Source organism: Rhinocladiella mackenziei (genome assembly GCF_000835555.1).
Source record: "Rhinocladiella mackenziei CBS 650.93 unplaced genomic scaffold supercont1.5, whole genome shotgun sequence".
In the NCBI taxonomy this organism is placed as follows: Eukaryota; Fungi; Ascomycota; class Eurotiomycetes; order Chaetothyriales; family Herpotrichiellaceae; genus Rhinocladiella; species Rhinocladiella mackenziei.
In genome coordinates, this window is record NW_013550600.1 from 3,507,718 (window position 1) to 3,528,919 (window position 21,202).

The 21,202-nt window shown below is 50.2% G+C and overlaps 8 protein-coding genes across 8 annotated transcripts; 4 read left to right on the forward strand and 4 right to left on the reverse strand.

The window, feature by feature from the left end:
- Window positions 1-1,069: 1,069 nt before the first annotated feature.
- On the forward strand, window positions 1,070-2,499 carry Z518_07763 (chaperone DnaJ; the record flags this gene model as incomplete). Its single annotated transcript, XM_013415891.1, has 4 exons — window positions 1,070-1,105; window positions 1,170-1,239; window positions 1,298-2,116; window positions 2,189-2,499. The coding sequence occupies 4 exons, from the start codon at window positions 1,070-1,072 to the stop codon at window positions 2,497-2,499; spliced, it is 1,236 nt and encodes a 411-aa protein (XP_013271345.1).
- Window positions 2,500-5,050: 2,551 nt separating this feature from the next.
- Window positions 5,051-7,609, forward strand: Z518_07764 (uncharacterized protein; the record flags this gene model as incomplete). Its single annotated transcript, XM_013415892.1, has 1 exon — window positions 5,051-7,609. The coding sequence occupies one exon, from the start codon at window positions 5,051-5,053 to the stop codon at window positions 7,607-7,609; it is 2,559 nt and encodes an 852-aa protein (XP_013271346.1).
- Window positions 7,610-8,299: 690 nt separating this feature from the next.
- Z518_07765 (uncharacterized protein) lies at window positions 8,300-9,013 on the reverse strand (the record flags this gene model as incomplete). Its single annotated transcript, XM_013415893.1, has 1 exon — window positions 8,300-9,013. One exon carries the CDS (start codon window positions 9,011-9,013, stop codon window positions 8,300-8,302), a length of 714 nt encoding a protein of 237 aa, XP_013271347.1.
- Window positions 9,014-10,197: 1,184 nt separating this feature from the next.
- On the reverse strand, window positions 10,198-12,408 carry Z518_07766 (uncharacterized protein; the record flags this gene model as incomplete). Its single annotated transcript, XM_013415894.1, has 2 exons — window positions 10,198-10,339; window positions 10,394-12,408. 2 exons carry the CDS (start codon window positions 12,406-12,408, stop codon window positions 10,198-10,200), a joined length of 2,157 nt encoding a protein of 718 aa, XP_013271348.1.
- Window positions 12,409-15,535: 3,127 nt separating this feature from the next.
- Z518_07767 (uncharacterized protein) lies at window positions 15,536-16,750 on the reverse strand (the record flags this gene model as incomplete). The annotated part of the gene is made up of 1 exon (XM_013415895.1): window positions 15,536-16,750. The coding sequence occupies one exon, from the start codon at window positions 16,748-16,750 to the stop codon at window positions 15,536-15,538; it is 1,215 nt and encodes a 404-aa protein (XP_013271349.1).
- A 596-nt stretch (window positions 16,751-17,346) lies between these two features.
- Window positions 17,347-18,384, forward strand: Z518_07768 (uncharacterized protein; the record flags this gene model as incomplete). Its single annotated transcript, XM_013415896.1, has 1 exon — window positions 17,347-18,384. The coding sequence occupies one exon, from the start codon at window positions 17,347-17,349 to the stop codon at window positions 18,382-18,384; it is 1,038 nt and encodes a 345-aa protein (XP_013271350.1).
- Window positions 18,385-18,435: 51 nt separating this feature from the next.
- Window positions 18,436-18,849, forward strand: Z518_07769 (uncharacterized protein; the record flags this gene model as incomplete). The annotated part of the gene is made up of 1 exon (XM_013415897.1): window positions 18,436-18,849. The coding sequence occupies one exon, from the start codon at window positions 18,436-18,438 to the stop codon at window positions 18,847-18,849; it is 414 nt and encodes a 137-aa protein (XP_013271351.1).
- A 450-nt stretch (window positions 18,850-19,299) lies between these two features.
- Window positions 19,300-20,523, reverse strand: Z518_07770 (uncharacterized protein; the record flags this gene model as incomplete). Its single annotated transcript, XM_013415898.1, has 1 exon — window positions 19,300-20,523. The coding sequence occupies one exon, from the start codon at window positions 20,521-20,523 to the stop codon at window positions 19,300-19,302; it is 1,224 nt and encodes a 407-aa protein (XP_013271352.1).
- Window positions 20,524-21,202: the final 679 nt, after the last annotated feature.

Genomic DNA, 21,202 nt, shown 5'->3' on the forward strand with positions numbered 1-21,202 from the left:
TCTTTTGAATCTACTGTCCTACCAGACATGCATGCTACACCATTGACCACATAGCAAAGTATGAAACCCTGTGACATCGATGTCCATTCCTTCATGTTGCATTGTCAGTATTCTTTCTTTTGTGATATCCCAATCTGGCCCTTTCATCCCGTTTCGTCTTCTTCATGTACCGTGCTTTCTGCCTCTCGCGATCGAGACGTTTCTTCTTAGGATCTGCAATGAAATGAAATCGTCAATTGGAGACTAACATTTAAGGTCTCGGACAACGATCTCTCAGGCAATTAAGCATAGTATCGAATCTCTACATTTCGGCGTAATGTTACTTTGAGCCGGACTTGGTGATTTTGTTACATTTGCTGGCTTAGGTGGATCGGGGCTAGTACACACTGGCAGGGGGATGTCAGACGTCAGATTTGATGCTTCTTGCTTCATTGGCAGCCAGGCTAAAAATCGCCACCTCCAGATCTTCGGATGTGACCAAGTCTATTCTCTCAGAAGACAAAGGCTAAAAATGGCTCTCGCCCGACGGGAATATGCAGAGGAAACACCGAGGATGCAAATGGGTCAAAGCATGGCTGTTTGTAGACAGCATCCCCGAACCACTACCAGCTAACGGAACGCTCTCGTAATTTGTGGCAATGTGTATTATCCTGGTGGACACCCGCATCGGAACAGACTCAGGTCCGCCCGCGATCGCAATCGAGAGAAACCCATCGAACATCAGGGATTCTTGGCATTTATTCGCTCAGCCTTTTCGCCGTAATCGATGCTTGTATTATTGCGAAAGCAATTCCCTTGCCAGCGTGCCCGCATTCGTCCAAACTGAATAAACGGTAATTAGCTGTTTGCCTGCGCCTGGCTGTTCATTAAATCTGCAACTCCCCTCATAGTGCTTCACAGTCTTATCCTCGTACTCTCACTCTTCACCTGGCTCTATCCTTCCCAACCACTTGACAAACAAATCCTTCATACTATTTGTCGACAGACTCCCTTTCTCGCTCCCTCTTTTCTATCCCTAGCATCAACTTGACCTCGTCGGACGCCGCAGTCCCAACGGACCTTTATCAAAATGGTGAAGGACACAAAATACTATGAGATCTTAGGGGTGAGTTGGCTCCCTTTCTGCCCAGCCTCACGGACAACTTTCAGCAGCTGACAAATGGTGAAAGGTCGATCCCTCGGCGTCAGAAGCTCAACTCAAGTCGGCCTACAAGAAGGGCGCGCTCAAACACCACCCAGGTAAGAAATCTAGTCGACTTTTGGCCATGACACCATGACACTGTCTAACCGGTATTAGATAAAAATGCGCACAACCCGGAAGCAGCTGAAAAATTCAAAGACCTTTCCAAAGCCTATGAAGTCCTCTCCGATCCTCAGAAACGAGCCCTCTATGATCAATACGGCGAGGAGGGCCTAGAACAAGGCGGGATGGGGGGTGGTATGGCCGCGGAGGATCTCTTTGCACAATTCTTCGGCGGCGGCTCAGCCTTTGGTGGTATGTTCGGAGGTGGCATGCGTGACACAGGTCCGAAGAAAGCCAGGACAATCCACCATGTCCACAAAGTCTCCCTCGAGGATATTTATCGTGGCAAAATCTCCAAGCTCGCTCTTCAAAAATCTGTCATCTGTCCCGTCTGTGAAGGCCGCGGGGGCAAAGAGGGTGCTGTGAGGACTTGTGCTGGTTGTAACGGAGCTGGCATGAAGACCATGATGCGCCAGATGGGCCCCATGATCCAACGCTTCCAGACTATCTGTCCCGACTGCCAGGGTGAGGGTGAGACCATTCGTGACCGCGATCGATGCAAACGCTGCATGGGCAAGAAGACGGTCGTGGAGCGTAAGGTCTTGCACGTTCACGTTGACCGTGGTGTCAAGAGCGGACACAAGATTGAGTTCCGTGGCGAGGGTGACCAGATGCCAGGCGTTCTCGCAGGAGACGTGGTATTTGAGATTGAGCAAAAACCACACCCAAGATTCCAACGCAAGGACGACGACCTGTTCTACCATGCTGAAATTGATCTCCTAACCGCATTGGCCGGAGGTCAGATCTATATCGAGCATCTTGACGATCGGTGGTTGACCGTGAACATCTTCCCTGGCGACCCCATCACTCCCGGTAAGTTTGGTGATGCATCCCTGCTTCTTTTTTTTGTGATCTAGTTTAAGGAGCATTGCTTACATTCACCAGGCTCCATCAAAGTCATCAAAGGTCAAGGCATGCCGTCATTCCGACACCACGATTTTGGAAACCTGTACATCCAATTCGATGTCAAATTCCCCGATAAGACACAGCTGCGAAACATTGATCTGCTGGACCAAGTCCTCCCGCCACGCATCCAGCAAAAACTGCCTCCTGGTGATTCTATGGTTGAAGATTTTGATCTCGAAGAGGTCGACCCTCGCCAGCAAGCACGTGCACATGGTACGACTGGGATGACAGATGAAGACGAAGATGGCATACCTCCTGGTGCGGAGAGAATGCAATGCGCTTCGCAATAGACAGCCCGAGATTAAGATTGGCAACAACTTGAACGTGACACAAGACCAGGTTAATTGAAAGAGGTTCAAGAAACGTGACAGAATGGACTGGTCTCCATGTGCGAACGACCATGGGACCATTAAAGCGAGCGTGGGGGTCTCAAGCATTCGATCTCTTTTCGATCACTCAAGCATCCAGCATTGGATGGGGGCGTCTGGATTTGGAAGGCCATTCTCCGGGCGATTTAGGTTTTTTTTTTTTTTTTTTTGTCGTGTTTAGTGGGGAGAGGGCACATGGAGTATGGCGACTAAGTTTTGCGCAAACGAGGGCACTGCAGTAGGCCGTCTTCAGCGGAAGGCATGGCTCAACTATGACATGGGCATCGATCACATTACGGATGATAGATAGATAGCCTTGCTTTGCACGATAGATTGTGGTCTGGAAGCCGTGATAGGGAATCATGGTTCGCCAGGACCAGGCGAGGGGCGGTTGTGCTGTTGACGTTGCAGGATGAAGGGGACGAAGCAGTGTGACCGTGCTGGATGATAGGCCGACTTTCCACCGGCTACAGTATCGACGAGGAATGAACATTGTGATTTCTTACCCCAGGGTATCATAAGACAGCATGCTCCCTACGCCGATATACCTTTCTCTTTTGGGACGATCTTAGGTCTACAAGTCCCACCCAGATCCCTTTGATACTCTCGATCGGACCTAGCCGCGTAGCACCCGACCTCCCATCCTGGGCAAATAGGATGACACCCACACCGGGAAGGGAGATTTCGGTTTGATGTAGATTTGACAAACAGCAAGCGATCCTTCGGTCGCGAGCAGTCAACGCAGCGAAAACTTAAAGGCAGCTGTCGAGTAACTAGTCCGCGCCCAACCCTGGTGCGCACCTTCACATGTGTCCCGTATCAGATGTTTGAAAGACTTGATATGGTATGGCAAAAGGCGGTCAACACAGCTTAGCTACCAACAGTGGAATTCCTTTCCATCCGACTCTGGCTTAATTGCTCTCTGTTTTGCAAACTCGACTGAGGGTCGTCGAGGAAATCCATGTTTGGCGGAAAATCGAACAAAGAGAAAATCATTGACTGTGAGAGAGCACCGCAACAGGACCGGTGAGGAATATCAAAACGTGATACCACTCTTGAATACCAAAGTGAACACTTGGCTGCACTAGGATGATATCATGGTAGCGCCAATCGCGTCAGCATTTAGCTCAGAGCTACGCTGTGTCAGAGTCTGTGTTGATTGGACGGGAGATTGCATATTACCGGGAATCGCATAGTGGCGCAAAACGACAGGTTGTGCGAGGGATGGGAACGTGAGGCCGCGACAAGGGGTGGCTATGGATCGACGAAAAGAGGGCCGGCCAGATGAGCACGCCATTTTGCTCCTGTAAGAAGGGATGGCGCACCGCTTGCATGTGCCAACAGAGTGCTGAAAAGAGCGAGGTTTGTTCTCCACTGTAGGAAGAGAGATTGAGTAAGGAGAGCATGGAACCACAAAGGTAATAATCCCATATGACGGGAAGAGTTGGGTGATTTCTATTGGCAGGGCGTCAGACGGCGCCCAACAGCTGCGCCCGCCCGGCGAACGAGAGCGCAAGCTTGGTTCCCCTTCAGCGAATCTTATCAAATCCCAACACCTACAAGGTACTGAGCCTTATTTCGAGACTCTTGTATCTAGCCATTTCAACGTCTGAGCGTGGTCATCGCGTGAACATGAGGAACCGGGCTCCAGGTGGTGTTACTCTGAGGGGCCAGTCAACCCCTTCGAGCCTTCCCCTTTGCGTTGCCCTATTTCCATCACGCCTTCGATTGCACCATCGCTCTCCGACCCTCCTTCGTCTCCATATTTCATCATGGTCCCAGATTCATTGGAAAAAGGCAGGAAAAGTTCTGTTCTCGATTCAAATAAGCTCTCTCGAAGAGAACAACGCCAGATCTCGCTCGTTGAGTCAATCTTTGACATCCCACACGTGTTCTCATTCCCCCCTGTCTCGTCTCTTCCTCCGCCTCCCTTCAATATCAGGCCCTTTCTTTTTTTTTTTTTTTTTTTAATTTTTCTCTTAATTCAGCACGAGATCTACCCTCTTTGAACTGAGAGCAGCCCTTGTGTCCCTCCAAGGGTCTCACCTCATATCTCACCTACGATAGACCTCCCTCCCCTTAGGCGGAGCATCGGTGGCTCTTGCGGCCCCCTTTTCCTCCGCCTCGGACTCGAGCTTCTCTGCTTTTAGCTCGAAGGCCCTGCAAGCCACAACTGCCTCTGTCTCTACCTGAATCCTGGTCCTTTCCGCCTCCTATCCGCCTGTTGTTTATCACACGCCTTGGCAACTCCAACCTCTCTTCGTCCCGGTGCCCGGTGTGACCAAATAGAACTAAGGCCGAGCCAATCTGCACGATCCAAAAACCTTCCCAAGTCCGCTCCGACGCCCCCTCCAGTGGTACAAAGGGCCCCTCCGCAGCCGTCCTTCGTCTTCCTGAACACCTTCTACTTCATCTTCTCCCATCATACTGCTTCTTCTCTTTGGTATTGGGTCAGAGAGCTTCGGACGTGCCAATGGCGTCCACCTCCACCAAGATTGGCCATGGACTGTCCAAATTCCTTAGGATCAAACTCAATGAGCGCCAGGCACAAAAGGATGCCGTGACACGTGGTGAATCCGCCTATTCAGTCAGTACTGCCGACACATATGTTGAAGAGGAACCAACCACCATTGAATGGCTGGGAGACCTCATACCCTCTGGAGCCGCTATGGGCAGCTACATTCGCGATATATTTCCCTTCACTAAGTGGATTCTACGATACAATGTTCAATGGCTTATTGGAGATTTGGTTGCTGGTATCACCGTCGGTGCGGTGGTCGTCCCTCAGAGCATGGCCTACGCCAAACTAGCCGAGCTCCCCGTCGAATTTGGTCTGTACTCTTCGTTTATGGGGGTTCTCATCTATTGGTTCTTCGCCACTTCCAAAGATATCACCATCGGCCCAGTCGCTGTCATGTCCACTATCGTCGGAAATGTTGTCCTTAAGGTCCAAAAGGAACATCCTGAGATCCCGGGTTACGTTATTGCCTCATCCCTCGCCATCATTGCTGGCGCCATCATTTGCTTCATTGGTCTTGTCCGATGTGGTTGGATTGTCGATTTTATCCCTCTCCCTTCAATTTCGGCCTTCATGACTGGATCTGCAATCAATATTGCCACTGGTCAAGTTCCAAATATGATGGGTATCAAGGTCAAGGGATTCAATACTCGCGATTCCACGTATCTGGTCATCATCAACACCTTGAAATACCTGGGCCACACCAAAGTCGACGCTGCGATGGGTTTGACGGCGCTATTTTTACTCTACCTCATCAGATGGGCATGCGGGTTCGGAGCAAAGAAATACCCACACCGAGCGAAACTCTTCTTTTTCCTGTCCACCCTCCGAACTGCATTTGTTATTCTACTCTACACTTTGGTCAGCTGGCTCGTCAATCGACATCACCGTGATGACCACGTCTTCGCGATTCTTGGGACTGTGCCTCGCGGTTTCAAACACGCCCAAGTCCCAAAAATCAACACTGACATCATCAGCTATTTTTCAGGCGAACTGCCTGCCTCAATCATTGTCCTTCTTATCGAACACATTGCCATCTCCAAGTCTTTCGGCCGTATCAATAACTACACTATCGATCCCTCACAGGAGCTCGTCGCTATTGGCGTCACGAATTTACTTGGACCGTTCTTGGGAGGTTATCCTGCGACTGGATCTTTCTCCAGAACAGCCATCAAATCAAAAGCTGGTGTTCGAACCCCTTTTGCAGGTGTCATCACAGCGATTGTCGTTCTGTTGGCCATTTACGCTCTTCCGGCGATGTTTTACTACATTCCAAACTCCTCACTGGCCGGCGTGATTATTCACGCCGTCGGTGATTTGATCACTCCTCCCAACACAGTCTACCAATTCTGGCGAGTCTCGCCTCTAGACGTCGTTGTCTTCTTTGCGGGAGTGTTTGTCACCATATTCTCCTCTATTGAAAATGGCGTTTACACAACTATTTGTGTAAGTGCTGGAATTCTTCTGTTCCGTGTCGTGAAAGCCCGTGGGCACTTCGTTGGAAAGGTCAAGATTCATTCAGTCATTGGTGATCACTTGGTTGAAGACAAATTCCATGACCAACAACGACTACCGGGTGATGATGTCGCTCTGAGAAATATTTTCTTGCCGTTGGATCACAATGATGGCTCGAATCCATCTATCAACGTCGAATCTCCTTACCCTGGTATATTCATCTACCGATTCAGCGAAGGTTTCAACTATCCCAATGCAAACCATTACACCGATTATCTTGTGCAACACATTTTCGAAACTACACGACGAACGAACCCTGACTCCTGGCCACGTCCTGGTGACCGCCCATGGAATAATCCTGGCCCTCGACCAGGTAAAACAGAGCCGAATCGCTCTCATCTTCCCACCTTGAAAGCTATTATCCTTGATTTCTCATCAGTCAACAATGTCGACGTGACCAGCATCCAGATTCTGATCGATGTCCGCAACCAACTCGACCGCTATGCCTCACCCGATGTCGTTCAATGGCACTTGGCTTGTATCAACAACCGTTGGACCAAGCGCGCTCTTGCTTCTGCAGGCTTTGGCTACCCAACTGTTGCCACGGAAGAGTGGCATCGCTGGAAACCAATCTTCAGTGTCGCAGAAATTGGAGGCTCGGCTTCGGCCGCTGCACTTGCCGAAGATGAAGCTAATAGGAGATCATCATCAAGACACCATCGTGATGAGGAACACGGTGGCTCACGACCCGGGAGCAGTAGTAGTGGTATCAAGGCTATCAAATCCGAGGCAATCAAGGAGCACTATGCCGATGATTCGACAACGGGCTCCAGCAACGGCAATGATCTCAATAAACAGATCAGCAACAGTAAGGCATACACTAGGACTTCAGTCAAAAAGGTTGCCGTTGTGCATGGCTTGAATCGACCTTTCTTCCACATCGATTTGACCAGTGCACTGCAATCTGCCATTGCGAATGTTGAACATCAGGAACAACTGAAGACGGTGGAGCATGGTAAGTCCGAAGGACTTTCCACAGGTATCGAACCTGCTTCTTGAGAGATATCGCACCTCCCGTACGTCTCTGCCTGCGGTCATACTTCTCGACAAATACTAAGTCGAATTGCGATCTCATGATTTGTCTCACCGACCCCGTTCTCACGACATGAATCTACGATCTGTTTCGCTTTGAGCACACACCCCAAAATGTGTTTTTGGATCTGCTCAGATGCTGTCTGCTGTCGATGATGGGAGATACCCCCACACATATCAAATTTCTGACGATCTTTTAATTTACATAATGAAACGAACAAGGACTTCAGGTTCAGCCGTATATAGCAATATATCGAGCACGCTGTCTATACCCGTCTCGTCTTGAGGACGAAGACACACTTCGAAGTGTGGGATAGCACATCCACAGAGAGGAGAGAGAGACACACACTATTGGAACAAAGACATGACTTATAAGATTCGAGAAAGAATCTAAATGACAATAACTGTTATAATGCTTCATACACAATTCTCTGTCCCTTTGCCGCTTTCTCATCCTGTTTCGTCAGCAAGTGCAAACTTGCTGTTACGTTATAGCCTGGAATCGACGGTGCAGTTCTTATCCGTGCCGGCATCTCTCCATCTATATTATGTGGCTGCCTCGTTGGGGTCCATCTTCTCTCCTCTATTCTATCCTCCTTGTAGTCCACTGACGGTCCAAGGACTCTAGTATTGACATGAACACATGCCAAACCGATATCAACTCCCACACAACACACTCAGGTCCACCTCCGTCCACGCAACAGTCCACATGGACTTCCCGCCCAACTTCTCCATCACTCGTCGACTATTGACATTATTCCATGAGACGTCTGCATGTGCCCACCTTCCACCTTTCTTACCACTAACCGCAAACGCACTCTCCTTTTCTTGCCTGTTAATCAGCTCCTTGCTCAAGCACACCACAAGCCCCTCCCCCCTGTGTTCAGGTTTTATATGCAGGCTCGGAATACTCGCATCTTTACCAAGGAAACCCCAGCCCACGGGAGAGCGAGGACCCGAGTTCGAATCCGAGGAGGACTTGGCGTTGTAAAATAAGCCAACAGAAACGAGGCGGCGCAACGTATTCAATGTGCGCGGAATATGTGTGCGGTCCAGTGCGAGTTGGAGGTCCGAGTCCCGCAGGTCTGCGAAGGAGTAGTTTTCTGGTAACACATTGTTCTCCTGTTCTCCTCCGCTCTGAACCTGATTTTGACCCTCAGTATCGTCGCCATTGTTGTGATGGTCGTGGTTAAGAGAGAAGACATACTTCAAGTTTGCAGCATCTATCCTCGCGCGCGCATGGTCAGGGAAGTAGTGTGGAAGGCCCTCATTCACAGGTCCGAAAAGGACTTTCGTCCTCGAAAACGGGATTGATACCGTCTTGCCGGTGCGTTGGAGTTCGAGCCAGTCCGGAGGAGGGGTGATGGCCATGCTCGGCACGAGGGAAGTGTATATGTACTGGAAAAGAGTTCCCATCAGGGCGTTGTGGATGAGGTCAATGTCCTCCTTGTTGGTGTTGTCGAGGTTGGGGGAGAAAGGGGTAGAAGAAGAGGTTGAGGTAGACGGACACTCCCAGCTCGCGAAGACCCAGACTTGTGTCTGGCCGTAATTGATCAGGTCAATGTGTGCCGCGATCCAAGGCGCGTTCGTATTTGGCTGGCGCTCTTGGTCTGTCGCGGCGTTGTTGTCAGTGTCGTTCAGCCAGGCATCGAGCGCCGCGTCCCCACTGTCGTTGGCATTGTCATTGGCATTGACATTCACTCCCCCAGTACTTCCCTCACTAAGCCTTGGTTGAGGCGTAGCAAAAGCGACAAAGACCCTCCCGGTCTCAAATGCCGGAATACGCCACAGGAAACTGCAATCTCCTGAGCAACGGGATTGAGTACGGGAGCAGATGATCCAGTCGAGACAGCAAAGATGGGGATCTGATTTGCAAGCAGGATACCGCTTTCAATCTGAGGTTCGCCTTCGGCCGTGTTTCGCTGAATTCAGGTCTGTATGTTATAAAGCCGACCGGTGGGGATATCAAGTGCTATGATTCTGCTTTGGAATGACGAGCGCAATAGTCCTTTCTTAGTGACCGTCTCAACGAAAGCTTCTCGTGGGCAAGAAAAGACGACAAATTGTCCGTGGTTTTCGTCTCAGCTTTAAATGCCATTGACGTCTTGGAGCTCAACTCGGTAATTCATTAGTAAGGCTGAATTCTTTTTCTATTTCAACCAATAACAGCCCACTATCCCTGTTCTCATCTCGGCCTCCTGTAAAGGCCACAGAGTTCCCATGCTGCCAACTGGCGCAAATGGAGTAATTTGTAAGATGAAGAATTACAATCCATATTAGAAAAGAGGACCAGGGCGATGGCCACTCAAAATCTATAAGATCTTCGAAATTCTCCAAACCCTCATCGAATTTCATCCATCCGCTGCAAAACCCCGCCAAAGAAAATCTCCTTGATGGAATTCAAAATGCTCATCAAGAGCGTGCCAAGTAGAAAAGATTCATAATACATGTCATCGTCGAAATGTCTCTGAACGTCGTGTAAGTTTGATCCTAATCCGTATTAAAATTACTGCCCCGAAATTCGAAATCGGCCGTCAATTTCAATCAGAATGTAGCTATGCCTGAGCCGACTTCTTCCTTCCAAAGATGCTACGCGACTTGGATTTATTGCGTGGCTTTTCGGATGAAGTCTTTCTTGAGGATCTGTATCGACCGTCAGTGTCGTCATCAGTGTCGTTGTATTTGTCCTTGTGGATCCTGATGCGCAGGTCAGTAAAGAAGATGTACACAAAATGTGGGAAATGAGCCTACCAACTGTTTCCAATCATGCTGACTCCCTTTGCTTCTGCCATTCGGTAAAACTTGGCCGCCTTTTTCATATCTCTCTTGCAACCAATTCCTTCAGCATAGCAGAAACCAGCTTCGGTCAATGCATCGGTATCACCCCAGCTACCGGCAATCTCAAAACATCTCAAAGCTAGTGCTTTGTCTTGTTCAATTCCCCATCCGTTGAGATGTGACACTCCCAATTCATATATACTTAGAGCAAATTGAGCACGATGTGTCTTCTTGTCGGCGACGTCAGTCCCTGGTTTCTGAGTCGCAGGATCTTCATCTTCAGCAACTTCCAGCATGGCGGAGTCCACAGCCTTACGAAGCCACTGAACACCTTCCTTTTGATTTGCACGCATTCCCCACCCATGACGGCAGGCGAGAGCGTACAGAAGCATCCCCGTCGCATGACCTTTGTTGGCTGCAATCCGCAGATGGTAGGTTGACTCTTTCAAATCTCCGCGCTCATGAAGATCAATAGCTTTGGCGACATGGTCATCGGCTGAAAGACCCTGATAATTACTCACTGTCCGAGAAGTGGTAGGGCGAACCGTGCTATTGGATCGCGAAGACTGCGATACCTCCTCGACAGGAGACAAAGGAGTAGGCGGCAACATCAAAAGAGCTGCCGTCGGAGACTGGCCGGTTGATGGTCTTGGAGCGGACGAGTCATTTGATCGAAGGGAACCCGTCGGTGTGTATGAGGCTGGAGGTCGACCGAATTGATCTTGGGGGGCAAGCGAACGTTCTCCATTGAATTCGAACGAAAATCCAGATCTTTGTTGAGTCTGATCCTCCCTGCTGGGTCGAGCAGACACCATAGGCGACGGAACGGCGAGTTCAGTGCTGTTTTTCCCTTCCAGAGGGGGCGTACAAGGAAACATTGGTTCTTGCCATTCAAAATGTGGAGTGGAAAGGCCGGAGAATACCGCCGAGTTTCGATCGGATATTCTTCGTCCGCGAGGTAGACTGTAGGTAGCGTGAGTGTAAGAAGATACTTCACCAGACATGAAGCCGTCTGGAGATTGGGAGTCGTCGAATGAACTCGAGGTTCGGAGGTGGCTCACGCGAAGGACCAAAGGAGCTTTCGAAGGACTCTTGTCGCCTTTCAGGTTGTTCAGACTAGATGAACTCGTCGGTCGTGAAAAATTACGAGTTGAATTATTTCGAAGTGGGGAATTCAAAGAATGGTTCGAGCTGGTACGGCCATGGGATTGTGCATATGGTGAGACTGGAGAATGCGGAGCGGACATTCCACTGCTGGAGGAAAGTTTACGGGACTGGGAAAAAGTCGATCCCGCATTGGAACTGGTGTAATCATCATCGGAGGCATCCTGATACGGCCGCAATCTGCTGGCGTGGGAAGGTGGTGGCACTAGGCCCAAATTCAAATCCGGTTGGGAATTGGTTGATATTTGACGAGAGATTCCGGGCGGGGGGTTCATCGAAGAGCTCCCTACACTCTGAGATGGTGACGTTGCTTGTCTAGCGTCCAGAGGTGGAGGAGACTCAACTCGAGGAGCTCCAAAATAGTCTTCTGGTTGTGAAATTTCTTTGTCTTTTTCGTCGTCGGCGGGCTTGATGACACCACTCATGCGAACATGTTGGGAGGTCGGGCGATTTAAAGGATTGGCCACTCGAGGAAAACTGCCCGCTCGGTCTTTATCCAAAGTTGGTAGAGGAGGAACAGTGTCAACGCCATCGGACAAGGCACGAAAGATGGGAGGACGACTATTTTGATGTTCAGTCAGGGAATCGGTCACAATCTGAGGCGGCAGTCTGCTCATCCGTCTCTCGCCCGCTTTTCTTGTTTCTTCCAACTCTTTGGCAAGTCTGCGACTTCGAGCCGCAATGGCATCCAGGGGTGAGAGCGAAGGGGGAACATCGCCGTCAAAATGCTGAATTCGAGGGGAGATTTGGCCTTTTTTTGAGAGCGAACTGGTAGAGCGGGAGTTGATAGTGGGCAGGTCGATGAAATTTGGGCGATTCATCATCGACGACCGGTATTTTCGTAGAATCAGTGATCAATTGTGGAGTGCAGGAACCAGCTCGAATCTTGCCTGGTTTTGTTGATTGACGGAGTCGGACAGGAGACCAAAAAGATCATGGAAAGAGCGTCCGTCGGTCGGTCGGAAAAGATAATGAATTATATCGAACACGATAGGAAGGTGGCTGAGTTGGCCCAAAACGCAAAGGTTTCCTGAATTGTGAGATGGTAGGTGAAGGAGAGTCTGGGGGCTGGAGGAGTTGCAGCTGATGAGTGATGCAGCGTGGGGATAAACGTAGCCAAGAGGGTGAGGGTGACGGTAATAGCGATGGTGACAAAGACGCCGAGAGCAATTGATGACAGGGAGAGACAACAATAGCCATGCAGCTATAGAAGGAGGGATATTTTTACTTTGTTTTCTTGATGCTCAGGTTTCTGGTGAGCCGAACGAATGAAGGGATAGTTGGTAGCGTAAAAAGGAATGAGAAGTCAGAGGCCTAAGCCCAAGTCGGAGGAGGAAAAAAAAAAAAAAAGGGCAGATGCAAGGCAGAGACGCAGGTTGCAGGTTGCGGGTTGCAGGTTTGCAGATTTGCGGGTCGCGATCCCCTGGCGCCCCGCAAGGCGATGGGGAGCCCAGCTCTGTACAGAGTTCTCAGGCGCTGGGGCCCTGACCGGGCCTTTAGAGGCAGCCTCCCAGAAGCCCAAATGTGCTGGGAAGCTGCAGTTAACTTGCAGCTCATTGCATGGTTGACGCCACATGCTGCACTCCAGCTGCCAGCTTAGTGGCAGTCCTTAACGGTTCTACCTGGCCACTGCCCAGTCCGCTAGGGTTTCCGCTCCAGGCTGTGCCTCACCATCTGGCCTCTCACTGGTGGTCGCATTGGTTCCGTGAAATCAGGGGCCAATTTAAGACGAGACCTGGCTCGACCAACAGCAGAGTCGGGATACTCCTCCGATCACACACTGGGCAAACGACAGCATGGGCAGGATACGATCAGAGCCATGGTCGTGGGCCAACTTGAGATTGAGAGATTGAAAGCTGCTCAAGGTTGGCTGACAGCTTTGACAACTCGTTTGAAGCCAATCCACGTTTCCAGACTCCAACATTTCCAGCCTGTTTCTATTGTACAGCTTCCTCTTTGGTCATGATCCAGAAAAAAGACAATTGATCCAGAAGGCCGCACCGGTCAGTGGGCGCAGTGTGGCATGCCAGGCGTGGTGCGACATTTTGAATACCTCTATCCTCTCCTCCGTATACATAACATCGCGATTCTCCGAGCCTGCGACACAGAAAACCTCCGATGTTTCTCGTAACAACAGGCCAGGTCCTTGTCGAGTTGTACCACCTCAAACACCAGATTCAAGAGAGTGGAGAACGAGTGCTCGGTACGTGGTGATTGATTGCCAAAAACAGCCCTGTCTAAAATCGGAGGCAATGGATCCACTCAAGTCTTCGTATTCTAACGGGTGGTGGAGTACTGCAAAAGCTGTCGCTAGCCGGCTCCGGTGTTTAAACCAGCGAAAGCAATTATTGCTGGCTGGGTGAAAGGGATGATACTTTTACTGTTCGAAAACTTCGGTCCTCCCGCTATGTCTTAGCCGCCGCAAACTCCGTCTGAGAAGCTTGAAGCTCCCCATCGGGTTTCTCATCTCTCTCCATCTCGGAGGTGGTTTTATGACAGCATAAAATCCAACCCTGGTCTAGTCTCTATCAAGTGTTTAAATTCGGCCTCCTGCTGATGGAAGGGCACGCGACACCGAGTTCGGGTATCTTGATCGCAGCCTTGCCAGGTAACTTTCTTATTAATTCCATCAGACTGTATTTCCGACATTCCAGGAATGCTTGGCTTGACCCCCAATACGAGGCTCCAGGCAGCAAAACTCTCCCCCCGCAAAATCAAGATATGGAAACACAAAAAAGAGGTCATTGCGTCGATATGCAGGACGTGGCAGACGCCTTTTCTCCACAGTACCGTCATCAATCCTACTTCTCCACTTTCATCTTTCCGCTCACATTGATAAGTCACCGCTGAGCATATAAGGATGCGCAAACACAATTTCACCTCCCTTCCGTCCACTGACACCCAAACATTCACCAACCACATCCTAGCTGCTTCTTCTCCTCCTGTCCTTCTGGCGAATACTCGTATTCATTTATTGTGTCGCGACCCAACTGTCCAATTGGATCTACGACGCCACCCATTCCTCCGCCAGCCTCATCGGCCAGGAGTTCTCCTATTCGCAGTCCTTACCTTCTGGGACATATTGTTCTATAATCTCTCCTGTAGTGTCTACACCTTCGGCTACAGCATCAAGGGAGAGACCCGGTTGGGACGACGGCCCAAGGGCCTTGCAGCAGCTCCATTCTTTTTTCTATACGACAGTTGGGACGTTTCCCTTGTTGGCTACGGTAGTGGATTGGGTTGTTCAGTATGACGGACCTTGGTTCCCTCTGGTGCTCGATTGATGGTCGAATGTGAGTTGTGACTGTTCCGTTAGACTCGAATTTCTCCCATCCTTCGCCTTTTGAAATTCCCCTTCATGCCAGGACGCCGCGAGGCGTGCGTCCGATCCTGACCACCTTTACAAAACCATTGGATCTCCGGACACGGCCGCAACTCCCAATTTGCCCTCGTCGAAATCATGATCACTAGAGGATCTCTCGCATGCCACGCAAGGATTCTACGTCTACGACTTTCTTGACCTAGCCACCGGCAACGGGAAAGTGACATCCCACTGCTTCGGGATCGCGGCAGCCATCATTGTTATTTCCATTTGGGCCGTATCTTCATATGGCTGAGGGGGGAGGTACAAGAGTCATGCGAAGAGGAGTATACGGGACATGCACAGGCCTATGTCGGTGGATGAGGTCGCGGACGTGGAGGGGGCGAAGTAGGAATCTTTAGGTCTCAAAATGTGTAATGATTCCGCTTGAATTTGTTGTTTGGATTTACGAGAAGATATACCCACGTAGCCTTTGAATGGGAAGAGGGTATGAGGAGGCCGCCAGACTCTAATGAGATTCACCTCATATCCATCGGAGGCCTTAGCGATTTTCCACACAGTGTGGATTGCTTGGCTACATTATATGAATCACAAGGCCCAATATGGAACACCGAACTCCAACCATAGTCTTACCGCTGAGTGAGAACCTCTTCAACTTTCCTGATTTGCTCAGCCTCCTCATCTACTTCTATGTCTTTCAGGGTCTCCTCCATCTCCATCTTCTTCGCAGCCTCACCGGCTTCCCCTAATATCTTACTTTGCCTAAACGCTTTCCTCAACTCACAGTTTCCTAAATTCTTCCCTCCAGCTTTACATTCTTCACACCTTTTCCCATGCGTCACTAGCAATATATGAAGACCGTATTTATCTTCATCTGGAATCATCACGTCCAAATGTGCATGCGTCTCATCTCTCGAGGCATGTTTGGGTCTCCAGCCCAGTAAACCCGTGATACGCCAAACATGAGTATCGACGGCAAAACTCTCTCGCTGGAGACAAAAGAGCAACACGCAGCTGGCAGTCTTGGGGCCTACACCTTGGAAAGACAGCATCTCTCGCATTGCCTCTTCGCTTGGCGCACTGTGCAAGTGATCTAGCGAATATTTCCCGTACTTTTCATACACCTGTTTGAGGATGCTGATGATGACTTTGCTTTTCACCACACTAAGACCACCGCATTTGATCGCTTCTTGCAATTTTGTTTGGCCTCCTGCCACGATGGCCTCCCATTTATCACTACCACCATACACCTCGTCCATGTTTAATTTCGCTCGCGTCGAGTTGACGTCGCTGGTGTTTTGTGAGAGAATAGTACGGACAAGAGCGTCGAGGACAGAGGGAGAGTCGCCGCATCCCGCTCGAGTAGTCGATGCAACGACTTCTTTTGGGCGTGTGCGTGGGCCGTGCAGCGAGGCGAGGATTCGGTGTGCTAGTTTGCATTCTTCGGGCGTGGGGTGAGGGAAGTCAGGGAATGGAGATTGATTTGCAAATTGGGTATAGGACTTCAGCTTTTTCGACTGCAGATCTGACCCTGTTGATTTCTTAGATTTCGACTCTGCAGGAAGCGTTGAGGATGTAGAGAGGTCATCAGAGGGAGATGGACTGATCAGACCAGTCTTGTCGTCTTCAGTCTTGACCCTCTTCCTGTTCTTTGTGTCGTTGACTGCGATTGACGATGTTCGCTTTCGAAGTTCCCGGGAGGGCTTCTGAGGTGATTCCAGCTCTTTCTTGATCAAAGGATCCTGTTCTTCCTGTTTCGACTCTTTCTTGTTCCTAACTGTGGCAGCGGCAGTACTCCGCGTGACCCTCGCCGCATTTGATGCCGCCCGCGTAGACCTCGACATTGCTGGTATTGACAATCTGGCAGATTGTCTAATCGAACAGTACGAATAGCCTGATCTTCATAAATGAGATTCTGACCGAAGCAACAATGGTAACGTCCTGATTAGATGAAACTCAACCGTGGGAGCTGGCCGAAGGCAGAAGTGGCCCGTGTCTTTAGGGGCTGCGGGCCCCGTATCCGGTAACCTGCATTGGTGCTCCGCAGATCTCCCAGATCTCCGAACTTTCTGGCTGAAAGAGGCACGGGTCGCAGAGACTTACTTCCGATCCCTAAAGGCTTCTGAGGGCCGGTCGGACACTTCTAGATGATTTCAATTTGATGAATCGTCTACGATGAGGGGTCGGAGTGAGGCGACTGAGGCTGAGGTTGAGGTTGCAAAATATCCCATGGGTGCGGCAGAACTCAACGCCGTACCAGCACACTCACGGATTCGAGGTCCTCCTTCATACACACCAGTACCTCCTCAAAGATGCAATCCTTGTGCCACTAAATTCGTGAGGGCAAGATACTCCTTTTGTGTCGGACCGGTTTCTGCAGAGGTTGAGCAGTGGCGATCCTCAACGTGGTAGCAACTCAGCCTTGCCGCCAACTCCACAGATGGCTGAACGCACATCCGAGGACGATAGCGGCGATGATTCTACCATGGACCTGTACCCGGCTATCAACCAGCCGTCCCTCCTCGGTATTCCTTCCGAGATACGGGTTCACATCTACAAAATCCTCTTCGAGCACCTAGAACCAATCAGACTAGCAGTTACCATTGATGGCCACTTGATGCATGAGAATGACCTCGAGCTTCAACTCCCGCTATCATTGCTCAAAACATGCAGAAAAATCTTCTTGGAGGCTTCTCCAGTCATGTATGAATGCAATAAATACAGAATGAGTTGGGACTCTCTCACCAGAGTCGGCAGATTGCAACATGGAATAAGTGACTTCCTTCGGATGATCGATATCGATTGCACATTCGGGCAGGTATGGGGTTACGCGAAATCTATTAATTCTTTAGTGCAAAAGGCATCGGGCCTTCGAGAGATCAATTTGAACTTCCAGGGTACAAGCAGGCTGGGGGCCGCAGCTCTGGAACTCTCTCACGCCGTGATTCCATGTTCATCCGCATTTGAGGGCCCCGATCTGGAGCTGGCCGTCTCGCTCTTTCAATTCGACGACAAAATCCGCGCCGCAGAGGATACCTGGCCAACTGTGAGGAAATTACACAGTGCCCTTTTCAAGAAAGAGGCGAAACTGTCAGATATTCTCGACCTCAATGAGCCCCAAACAATGACTTTCATCACCAAGTCAAACACATCTAATCTTGGCGTCATCAGAGTGAAGGGGAAAATCCATCCATTTCTCCTCGAGAAACTTGAAGAACACAAGTGTCTGATTGGAGATTGCGCGTGGAAGAAAGTGTCGGAGGAGTTTGCACTAGATGTTACAGATGATCCATACATGTCAACGAAGCGAATCAGGTTCAAGTGGGAAAAGATTGACCAACCTAAAAAGCCAATACCCCCGAATATGCTTCAATGGTATCCCGGTGTTGATAAAGCAATCCTGAAGGAAATCACCGGAGGAACTGAGGAGGAAGCGAATGATGAGGCTGAGAATCAGGGTGAGGATGATGACGATTAGGATGAAGATGAAGCTGAGAACGAGGATGAAGACGTACCGGTCGATTCTCCCATGGGGGTGCCACCTGGCTGGCCGCCGATGCATGTACGCGCAAATGAACTCTCCCAGGCTCAACTGGAGCTTTTGACTACTGTGTGGAGAAATCTTGCTGGCGAGGTTGATCAGGCGGATCAGCAAGAGGCTGAGAACGAGATTGAGAATGAGAACGAGAACGAAGTTAGATCTCATCAAGAGGCTCCCTTTGCGTCTCAGAGATCAGTGTGGGCAGATCTTATCGGCAACTCCGGACGATCTAGGACAGAAGAATCTTCAGACGGTGACCGGGATCTTCTTGGACTTGACTCGGACCTTGAACAAAACGGCAATGGCAACGGAATCACGTCGGGCATCGGCATTGGGACCTGGTTACAAGGAATTTATCGCGATCCTACGTATTCTGAGATCTCGCTCAACAACAATCCGTAATTGGCACATGCCATGAACGGCGCAACTGAGACTGGCTACGAATCGTATGATGGCATGATGGAATCCAAAATTGTATGGGTATCTCTGAGGAGTTGCTACGGTGTGGATGGATGTGCTTTCCTGATGGATTATTACCACGACACGTTTAACGTGATGAATCTGAACGGAGGTAACCAATCATTCGCCATTTGTAACCTATTCCATATCCCCGGTTTTCAATATCATGTCGTTCCGGTATTTTTTTCCTTTTTTGTTTTCGCATACCCATCCGCCAATCATGTTCTCGTTCTCATCATCAGGCATAAAATACAATTCACAAGGCCGAAACTAAATGCAAAACTTTGTCGTTGAAAGGAAAAACCGGGTACAAAACCAATCTCCCACTCGAATCCTGATTCCGAACCGTCCCAGCGCCGTACACGACCATGCAATAGCGAAATATCTTAGATGCTAATGTGTGATAAGACCCTTGTTCAATAAGACATTTCTCTCCATTTCGTCTTCATCTTGCTCGCAGAACTCAATACCCAGCTCATCAAGGCCATTGCTCGGCATGCCACCGAGCACACGGCGCATCATGCCTATACTGCGCTTCACTCTGGACTTGCCATCTTCGTTGCCCGTGGCGAGCTCCGCGGCCTTGGTATCGTGGTGATGCTCTTTCCGCCACTTGGAGAAAGCGGAGGAGCGACGGCCCTTTTTCGCGTCAGCGGCTGAGATCGCCGTCGGCTGAGGTGGCCAATTGCCCTCGGCCTTCCAGCCTTCGACCAGCGCGGGGATCATGTGTGTCAGCGGGATCGGTACGTTGGGCGTCATAGACTGGACCACAATTTTGCTGTAGATGGTTGGATACGCGGCTGGTTTGATGCGGTCGCGGAGTGTGTCGTCCGGGGGGAGTAGGGGGGGATATATGGGTAGCCAAGGGCCGAGTTCACCGGACGAGGTGGATTCAATGCTGTCGATAGATGAGGACTCTGGGGTCGGTGAGGTTGGGGAAGCAGGCCAGCTATTTGAGCTATCGGTGGATTGGAGAGTGTTGCGCTCCGGGAAAAGGGAGCGAGAGAGGCGAGATTTATGTGAGGGGCGCTTTGAAGAGGAAGAAGGGGAGTGTGGCGATGCTTGGTCTTCGCGAGGTCTATGTTTGACAGCCCTCGTCCAAGCATCTCGTCGTTCTGACCAAATTCTGAGCCCTTCGTTCCATTGCATTTCTTCTTCCAACAGTCTGCGGCGCTTTCTCTTGCGCTCCGCAATCACATTGCCCACGGCATCGGGGTCTTCAAACTTATATGGGTCGACTTTGGTGCAGCGTCTGGAGAAGACCTCTTCGGCCTCGAGGTCAGATTGTGATTCTTCCCGCAGGCGGTATGAGATTGGTTCTCGATGAGGAATTTGCGGGTTTTCTTTGACAGCTGTGGAAGGATATTCCCAATCATCTTTTACGATAGATAGAAGCGTCCGTCGAGCAGCTCGAGTAGACTCGGTTTTAGTCACTGGGTCGGGTGGCGGAGGCAGATCTGAACTTTGGGAACTGGCGTTTGATCCTTTGCGCAGACGCTGGGTCAGGTTGTGCAGGAATGGAGTGGTGGACTGACTGCATGAATCGACAGATGCTCCGGGTGAGGACTGAGTTATTGACCTGGTTGGCGAGGAGGCGGGGGTGTCCGATGGGTTCATTGCGGCCGGACAGGGAGAGAATTTGCAAGCTGTGAAGCTGAGGGAAGATAGATAAGCGGTGTAAAAATCAGTGGGTAGAAGTCATAGATGTTGGTCACCACACATCAAGTGAGGGAGAGAAGGACTCGGTGAAGGTCGTAGATGTCGAGGCAGTTGTGTGACAATGTGATGTCAAGCAGGATTTGACGCACACGAGCATTGGAGAAAGATGGAGAAAATTGACTTGCCCGTGTACCAGGTGCCAGTTATGGTTACGGTTAAGCGGGTTGGTCAATGAGGGACCCGGAGTTTTTCGGCTCAAATGAATTTAAGCTTAAGCCTCAGATTATGAAATGCCAAGTACGCCTCGCCTAATTGGAAATCCGGGGGATGGTCACAACGGGCCTAGCGTCGATCAGGAGATCTCCCCCGTTGTCTTCAATACCCTGTGTCGACGTCGACTTGAGGATTTGTTCTTATTTCCACCTCCATCTACATCTGTGTCCGCTTCATTTGTCTCTTGTTCATTCTCCCCTTGGCTTTCGACATCTGGTGCCGTATCCCTCATAGACCTCTGGTATTCCAGCGATAATCTGAACTTACGAGATAGCGGACGCGAGCTGCGCTCTGGTATCTCCGAGGTCAATAAAGTCTGGTGGTCGGCACATAGAAAGACAATGTGTCTTTTGACTCTACGAGA